Here is a 9,088-nt window from a genome sequence, read left to right as displayed (position 1 = left end):
GCCGGGCCGTCGACCCTACTCCCCGCCCCGGCCCCGAGGGCCGGCGGCGGCCGTAGGGTGCCCCGGGGCGGGGCGCCGTGCGGAGCCCGGGCGCGGGGGCCCTGCCGGCGGGGTGCCGCAGCCGCGCACCCCCTCCGCCTCGCGGGGCGCTACCGCCCGGCCCGGCCCCCCAGCAGCCACCGCCGGCGGTCTCCGGCAGTGCCAGCCCACAGCCACGGCGGCTTTTCGGGGCTCGGCCGAAAGGGAAGGTACTCGGAGTAAAAATGCAGCACGACCTGCCGCCGCCTCCGGGGACGCCACGCCAGGGGGCAGCTCCCGAGGTTCGCCGGTACCCTCTGCCACCACCCGGCACCCTTGGCTTTGTTTTTAAACCAGCCTCACGGGCAGGGAGTTCAGCATCTCTGAGCGCTCGGTCTCAGGGAAGGGAGTGGGTCGAACCACCCGAAGGCAGACGGCTGGCCGAGGGCTGCAGCCCACCCCAGCCCAGCATGGCTCCCCCAGGACTGCAGGCCTGGACTTGGCTTCAAGGGAACTCTCATAAGTTTGCCAAACTGTGAAAAATTTGCTGTGAGTGGTTAACTTGTGTCAGACTAAAACAGGGAAAACAAACATCTTCATGCTTCGCAACAAGTCAGGCTGGCAGGATTACAGAAACGAGAAAGAACCCAAGTATTTAACAATTACCAACAGCACACAGTAAACTTTAAAATCAAACGAAGTTTTTATTCAAAGCATCCATCAAAATGACAGCACATCCACTCTTCTGCTGTTAAGTCATGCCAAACTACAACTTAATCTTTTGAAACACCAAACACTTCAAGATTACCTGTATGTAATCACTTCTTAATAAAACAGTCTTCCACATCTCAATTTTGTTTTACTTGATATTTTACCCAAAACTTGTCACAACACAAAACTGCTTCAGCTGCCTGAATTTTGTTTGCAGCCAAGTACAATTTAGCATGCTTGTCATACTTGAAGAAATACTCTGTGAGTTGCCCGAAGCGTTACAGCTGACTGGGGGGGAAAAAAAAAATAAAAATCAATCCTAATGAAGTAAGTCTGCAACTGGCTGGTAATTTCACAGTTGTGCCCTGTGAAATACTACTCAGGAGTAATTCTGAGTTACAACTCAGAAGTACAACCAATTTACACTCGGGGCTCATTTTGGGGTCAGACTATTTGCATTCAGCCAACTGAACAGTCAAAACAGTAACATTTGAGAAACTCCAAACCTGCACAAACAAATTACCAGTTTTACACAGGCTAAAGAGCCTTGAACCACTACAGTGTTTCATATTTTTAAGCTTAAGACTTAAAACAGAAACAAATGAGCCTGGTGTCAGCTGACTTTAGGAGCTGAAAGCAAAAGTTAAACCGTATCACTGGTGTGGAATTATTTATATTCAAAGAAAGTGGGTTTTTTTTAATTATTCAATTACTCTTTAGTTAAGTGCATCACTATATTATTTAAACAAACTGGGTTAATGAGATTTTCAACCACAACAGATTATCAATCAGAGAACATAATGCAACAGTTGCAGTTTCTGTTGTAATATCACGCTACTTTTCTGGAACAGCTGTACGCATCTGGTCAGCCTATATCAAGTGATTGATAAAATGATTTCTTCCTCTTGTTTAAGCGAGACGGAAAGTAGCTTCCCTTCTCATCTGAATTTCCTGACCTTCAGTGAGAGGAAGGAGTTAAAGCAAGCAGGTCAGTAAATACAAATTATTAATATCCCCTAAAGCAGTAGCTTAAAAAAAAACCAAAACCAGAACACTAAACACACAACAAAAAGTCCAATCTGAAAACAAAGTTTCATTACCATGGTAGGAATCTCTAGTTGCCTTCAAAGCAAAATACAGAAAAAGATCACGAGACAATGCTGTTTGAAAGTATACAACATTCACAAAGTGAAGAGATATCCTGCTAAACATTTTATATCAATGTCTGAGTACTAGGCAGAGTCCTGTAACTTCATTTATTTGGGAAATACATGAAATCACACTGTTAACACACTTGTAACTATCTTTGGAAGCCTATTTTCTAGTTGTATAGTGAATACTTTTCTGCAGTGTTTAATTAATAGCTGTGCTACAGTTAGTGAACACAAGATCGGCATGTTATCCTGAAGTAAAGCAATAAGGTGGCTTTATGCACAGAAAGTACGGAGGCTTCTATTTGCTAATAATCATATAAAAGCAATACTTCAAAACTTAGTGTTTGCTAATAAGAGATCTACAATAGTTTACTACATATCCATACCACCCTGTAAATATCCCCTTTATTAAGAAAATCAAGTGCCAAATCACTACAGGGTCCAAAAACATCTGAAAAAAAATACTACCAAATGTCTACCTTTGTCTAGACTTTGCAAGACTAATCATTTTCAGATAAACCAAACAACGTGCAAAACTTCCTAACATCACATTAGGAATAACAAGTGCTGCCAAGAGATTCTACTGAAATCAAATCAGAAAATTTAAAATGGCAAAGTCAAGCCTCCTACCTTGAGCAGTCAGTGAAAATCCTGAACAATCTTACAGTTTCCTGCATGAAGCATTTTCTTCCCCTCTTCAAGTTAACTAAGTTTTGCCTCCCACCTCAGTTATACTAGGTAAAGATACACTGACACTAGAGAAATGTGATTTCACTGCTGCTTAACAGTATCTTCAGACCTACCACTTAATAAAAAATGTGCTTAAATAGTCAGATAAATACTTTTCTTTGTGTCAGCCTTCTTTGGCCATGTGTACCATTCTGCTAATCGCAAACACCTTCTTCAGAAAGTGCTTTCTATGAAAACTGCTTCAAATAAATGAGTTAACCTTGCAAAATCTAGCTTCCCACAACACGTAAATTTGTCAACCCTGCATTATGCAGTCCTGTATTTACAAAAGACTTAGAAACTTTACAACTGTCTTTTACCCTACAAAAAGTGCAATTCTCTCACCCCATGTTATGGGGCAACAACATTCTTCATAAATTCTACAGAATAGCAGCCTATGAGAAGCAAATAAGGTGCTTAGCTTATGCTCAGGATCTAACTGGTTAAGTACCACCCGGAAGTACATTTTGTATAGGCAGACTCTGTTCTCATCTACTGTCGCAGTGGTGCCACAGCTAGGTTTGCAAGCTCAATGAGAGCCAGTGCACCATGCATGCGTTCACGCTGTTCCTGGAGGCGGAGGCGGCGAGCAGCTGAATGAGCGCTGTTTCCCTCTTCATCATCCTCTTCATCAGATTGAAGATATTCCATTGGGTCCTGCTGTTCCTGATCTGTTTTCTCGATTGTTTTAGTTTTCAAAGCAGGAGCACGCTGTTCTCTAGTCTCCCAGTATCTACAAAATCAAATGTGAGGAATGCTTTTAAAATACATACAACTGACTCAAACACCAACAGTTCAAAGTCGGCAAAAACCTCCCAAGTATTAGCTTGCAGCCAACTGAGCACTGCATTTGGCTTTATCTTTTAGCCCTTATATAGTAGTACTTAAGCTTTCAGAAACCTCCTTTATTCAGTATTTTAGGAGCAAAGTGCCCAAGTGAACATCTGTGACAGACTTCCCTACATGGTGTTCCCATACGCAATTGTTGCCCCTCACACTGGTGCAAATTCAGGCAGACTGTAGCACTAACAAGGTATTAGCAGGTGTTGATCACACAAAAAGAAGCATTTAAGCAGAGGGGGGGAAAAAAAAAATCATGCAGAAAGGCAAGGCTGGACTGATTTGTACTGGAGGAACAGCTGGTTTTGGTTTGTTTGGGGGTTTTTTGTCCCTGAGAATAACATGCTTTCTCAGACCATCCTTATAAGTATTTAGAAAAAGATGACACCATGAGGGAACTTACTTTGCTAGCCACTCAGCCACAGCTTTATTGTCAGCCGTCTGCTTCTTACTCAGCCTGTCTGGGAGCTCTTCCCTCTTCAGTCGGGCATATGGATGTTTGGGGCAATGACGGTTTGCATGCGTGAATCTGCTTAAACAGCCTTAAAAAACATGGAGTGACAATGAAGAACACATTACAGAAGGCAGCCAATGAGTAAGCATAACATCTGTGGGATGAAGATGCTGGTGAACCTGACCTTCTTCACTCACAAAACCCTAAGTTTGGTTGAAAACAGCAAGCTCTAGTTGCAAGGTTCATAACATGCCCCCTCATTTTATACATTAGTATCAACTGACAGAATTACCGATAACCTACTTGCATAATAAAGCATGCAATCCTTAGATACATCTTTGCATAATTATGTAGATCTACGTGGCTCCTCCCTTCCCTACAAGCTCCTCCAAAATTAAAATCTGAAGCTTTAATAGATCTTTGCCACCTGAACGTGCATACATTTCCAGTACTAGACTGACCCTAGTTCTGAAAGCTGCAAATTGTTCTTCAAGGGCTCACCATTCTCTGAGCAGACGAAAGGTTTCTCCCCTGTGTGGAGACGCTGGTGAGTTTTGAGCTGCCCACTCTGAACAAAGGCTTTCCCGCAATCTGGATAGTCACACAAATAAGGCCTTTCACCTTAAAAATAATAACAGAACAGATTTATGAAAGCTGAATGTAAAAGAAAATTCATAGAAACTAGTGGTGGTCCCTGGCTTGAGATTTACACAGGCAAGCTGTCCTTTTACTCACTCAGATGCTTGCACCTACTTAAAAAGCCCTGGTGTATCAAATAAGAGAGATCACTAAAAAAAACCCCCACAAACCAAAATTATATTTTTCCTTGTCATATTTTCTGATTTAAGCCTCTTGCACAGCACTACATACACTTTGTCCCATGAAACTATGCACCTATAGAGCAAGAAATACATGAAGTGAAATGAATAAATGGAGAAGTAATGTAATTCAAGTTGTAACCAGCTAAGTTTTATCCTTAAAATAGCCTGAACTACGATAAAATAACTGAGTTCAACAGTATAGTAATATACAAAGTTGTAGAAATATCTATTAGGGAAGACTATTTGAGAAAAGTTGGATAAATGGAGGTTGCAAGAGTAATTTATTCCAGACTTAAGCCAAGAAAGTTTTCTTGTGCCAGTCATCAAGGAAGATTTCCCTATGCAAGGTGCAATGAGAACAGAGATAGCAAGTGTCTCCTCCCTCAAGAGGATCTGACTGTGTGCAACTATGCAAAGCCATGCCAGGCCACTGCTCCTCAGGAAGGACGACAAGATGAGGGTGATGCTGACTTAAGTCAGAGGAATAACACCAGGGTAAGCTCTGCTCAGTTAAGTAGTTCATACAATACAACCAGTGTGAAATAAAAACATCTTTTGACCAAAGAGCATGAGGAAAATGCTGTTTAATATTAGTACCTAGATTAGTCTTAGTGACTTGAGTCAGAAAGAGACCACAAGAGTAAAGGCTCTTCTGGGGTTTTGTTTGTTTGTTTTGGGTGTCTGGGGGGAGTGTTAGTGGTTGCGTCCATATTGTGAACTACATTAGTTCACACTTCATTGCAAATAGAGTCCTGCTGGAACAAGGAAAAAAAAAAATGTATTCACTTGGTTTAAAAAAATAGCATCTCATGTTCACTTGAAGCTCAGCCAGGTATTGAGTGAGTTGATCCTACATTTTAACTTTGCTGCGAGTTGCCTTCTACGTACAGTTCAGTAAGTTCGTGTGACCACCTCCACCCCAGGAAATGAATTCTAAGTGGTAGGAGAGACTGGGTGGTGATTTTAAGCATTTGAATGCTTTTCTCAGCATTTAAAGCTACACTTCTGGGGTGTTACACTGCCTAAGTTACCAGCAACTGTGGCAATACAATGGAAAATTAGCACAGAGGATTGTAAACACACTCAAATGAAACACATACATCATACTAATTGTTTAGCTTTGTGTGCTTGATGGGTAGAGTGTCTGTGTTTAGATTACACAGGCCTGTGAGAGACTCAGAGGCACTTTATCAAACATCCTTGAGATGCCTGCCCTGCTGTGGGAAAACTACACCTGCAAAAGCAGCAGGTTCGAGATCTTCTTCTCTTTCTGGCTAGCAAGGCCTGAGCTTCACAATGCCTGCATCTCCGCTTGCATGCCTCTGCCCAGGTGCTCCTATGGAGATCCCCTGGGTTGCAAGGTAAAGAGAATAAATTTACTCTTTCCATATCATCTGTGGTTTTGTGATTGTTCCTGCATCCTGCCTGTGTCAGCTTACACAGTCACTTTCTAAGTTACTGTCTCCTATGACAGCTAAACTTCAATTGTTCTGTGGAAAACACACCATCAAGAAGGAAACAAACCACACAGAAAAGGCAGTCAGAATAAAATGTGCTACCATGTACAGAGCACCAAGATCAAGAGAAGTTCTCCCTCTTATGAAGTAAGCCTATGACAGCAGCAGATAAAATATTTACACAATTTGCCTATACTTTTATAGTCCAAATTGTTGCTACACTTTCCCATAACAAAGACTTGCACTAACAAGCATGGGAAGAAAAGTATGATTAATTTAACAGTTACAATAAAATATTAACAGGCTGAGTTTGTTGGCATTTCTTTATTGTTTGTGGGTGTTTTTAATTCCTTCCTTGCTGTTTCCTAAGCTGCCTACACCAGCTCTTCACACCTTTCCTTTACTCACCGGTATGAGTTCGCTTGTGGGCCTGAAGGGATTTCTCTCGTGGAAAGACCCTGTTGCAGATATTGCAACGTATCCTGCTGGAAGAGTGCTCTCCTTCACTGATCAGGTCACGGACAGTGTCCGCTCTCGGCCGGCCACGCCTTATTCCATCCTGCATCGAAACAATTATGTGACCGAAATCCCACCTCTGCAGTTTGGTCAAAATCCACAACTTTCCCTGAAGTGACTTTCAAGTCACCAGTGGGACCGAGGACCAGTGCTGTGACAGCGTCAGTGGTTTAGTCGTTAACCAAACCGGAGCGTGCCAAGCCCTCCCCTAACTTGCTCCCAACGCCTTGGCTACGGCCGGCAGGTGCAGCTGGAGAACTTCAGGCACCGCCAGCGCGATGACTCGCACTCAATGAAATGGGGAGGAACAGATGAAGTAGAAGACAACTTGTTTTCTTCCCTTGCTTTTTTTTTTTCCTTTTTAATTTTAAACGTGGGGAGGAGGGACAGAAGCCTCGCCGGGTCCGCTCCGCCTGCGGGCGGCTCCGGGCTGAGCTGGGCTCCACGTCCCGTCCCGTCCCGTCCCGTCCCCGCGCCGAACGGCACCGGGGGCGCGCGCGCCGCTGCCGGAAGTGACTTCACTTTAAATCTCCGGGCGGGGGGGGGGGAGGGGCGCGCGGCGCGGAGTCACTCTTTTAACGGCACCGCCCGCCCGCCCTGCCGCAGCGGCGCCCGCCCCGCCCCGCACTCACCTTCAGGTGCCGGTGTCTGCCGCTGCCCGGGCTCCCCGCCTTCTCCTCGTCCCCGGCGGGGGCTCTGCCCGCTCCCCCGCGCGGCGGCGGGAGGGCCGAGGGGACGGCGGTGCCGCCGGGGCTGAGGGTCACGTTGTGGGCGTTCTCGCCCCAGCGCCAGGGGTAGACCATGAAGTCGCTGAAGCCGGGGCTGGTGGGGACGGGCGGGACGGGCGCCGGGTCCTCGCCGCCTCCCCGCGAGGGCTTGATCGGGGTGGTTTTTATAACGGAAACCAGGACGCGCTTCGGGGAGTCCTGGCAAAAAAACACCGGGGCGGCCGGCGGCAGCCGCTCCGCCATCGCCGACGCCTCGCGGGCACCGGCGCGGGAAGGGGGGCGAGGGAACGGGGGCGCTCCGCGGCGGCTCAGCTCCGCTGTTCGAGCCCGCGTCCCGGGATGAGTGGTGTGGAGCGGCACGGAGGTCCCGCGGCTGCCGCCACCTGTCGCCGCCTAGGCCCGCCTCAGCCGCTCATCGCCGCGGACGGCGGCTCCCGGCGGGGTCTCGGTGCACCACCCCCCTCTCCGCGGCCACCCCCGAGCGGATCTGCAAAGTCAGCGGCAGCCCCCGGCCATAGCAGCGGCCGGGGTGAAGCAGCCGCAGCCTCCCCGCACCTTTCCGAAGCGGCGCCGGCCCCGCTGGCAGTCCCGGTCCCGGCGATGCCCAAGGAGGAGCCGCCGCGACCCCTCCGCGCCCACAGCCCAGGCCGAGCCCTGGATTTTCCCGCGTTACATTTCGCGCCTGAGCGTAACCAATCACCCAACTCGGCGCCAGCGTCACGGAGCGGCGGTTCCCGCCGACCAACCGCTAGGCGGGGAAGCCATCAGCCCCGCCCCCGGAGGCGGGGTCCGAGAGGGACGCGGCCTCGCTTCTGCCGTCCTATTGGACAGGCCGCCGGCTCTCCGGCGGAATTCGAAACTGAGTGGGCTCGCGGGCCGCTGGGGCCGCCCCGCCCCGCCGCGGCTCCCCGCCTCGGAGGAGGCGCTGGTTGGCCCGCCGCGGCGGAGCGGGGAGCGGCGGGGAGGAGACGGGGCTGGCGCGCCCGGGCAGGCTTGGCGCGCGCTGGCCGCGGCCGGGTACCCGGACCAATCGGCGCGGCAGCGCGGGGGCCTTGGCGCGCCCGCCTCGCGGCTCGGCGTGTGCGCGGTTTAAAGGGGCCGCCTCGCGGGGCAGCGCTGCCCGCCGCGGCGGCGGGACACCCTCTGCGGTGGCGGGGGAAGCTGGTTCCTTCCCCTTCCCCTGCCGCGGCTCTGCCCTCCGCGACGGGCAGAGCTGGGAGCGCGCTGGCCGACGGGGAGGGTTCGCCCGTGAGGTGCCACCGCCGTCACCGCGGCCGTTAACGGCTGCGGGGCGCTGGGGAGACGCCCCTCCCAGCAGCGGCCCCCCCGCGGCGGGGCCGGAGCTGTGCGCCCCCGCAGCCGTTAGCCGGCAGTAGCCCGGCCTGGCGGGGCCCTGCAGCCCGCGGGACGGTCCGGGCAGGCGGCCCGGCCGGCTCCTACGCCGCGCTGCTGCGGAGCAACAGGCACCGGTCCCGGGAGTCCAAGAAGCGGGTGGGAGATGTGCCAAGCGGCTGCGGGGGCTGCCCCGGGCCGCAGCCGGCTTACCGGCTCCCACCGGGCCCCAGACGGGAATTTTAGGAGGCGTTTCTGACACGTGGCATTAAAAGTTTGTGCAGGTTACCAATTTTAATATAGAACTGTTTGAGGGATGGGGTTTTGT

The 9,088-nt window shown here is 49.8% G+C and overlaps 1 protein-coding gene across 1 annotated transcript; it reads right to left on the bottom strand.

Moving 5' to 3' along the window:
• Positions 1-699: 699 nt before the first annotated feature.
• On the bottom strand, positions 700-7,892 carry ZNF367 (zinc finger protein 367). The gene is made up of 5 exons (XM_074812197.1): positions 7,333-7,892; positions 6,593-6,743; positions 4,408-4,527; positions 3,856-3,994; positions 700-3,345 (listed from the first exon to the last, which is right to left on the bottom strand). Exons 1-5 carry the CDS (start codon positions 7,669-7,671, stop codon positions 3,105-3,107), a joined length of 990 nt encoding a protein of 329 aa, XP_074668298.1. The 5' UTR covers positions 7,672-7,892; the 3' UTR covers positions 700-3,104.
• Between the last annotated feature and the right edge of the window lie 1,196 nt (positions 7,893-9,088).

The sequence above is a fragment of the Strix aluco genome, chromosome Z, assembly GCF_031877795.1.
Source record: "Strix aluco isolate bStrAlu1 chromosome Z, bStrAlu1.hap1, whole genome shotgun sequence".
In the NCBI taxonomy this organism is placed as follows: Eukaryota; Metazoa; Chordata; class Aves; order Strigiformes; family Strigidae; genus Strix; species Strix aluco.
Note: the sequence above shows the minus strand (reverse complement) of the source record. Positions and strands in the feature narration are given on the sequence as shown.

Bases quoted from the DNA above. Each gene is read 5' to 3' on its own strand.
- ZNF367 (XM_074812197.1), bottom strand. From the start codon at position 7,671: ATGGCGGAGCGGCTGCCGCCGGCCGCCCCGGTGTTTTTTTGCCAGGAC. The intron at 3,995-4,407 runs GTGAGCCCTTGA...ATGTTTTTTAAG, and splicing joins TTTCGTCTGCTCAGAGAATG to GCTGTTTAAGCAGATTCACG. The intron at 3,346-3,855 runs GTAAGTTCCCTC...TTGATTTTGTAG, and splicing joins GTGGCTGAGTGGCTAGCAAA to ATACTGGGAGACTAGAGAAC.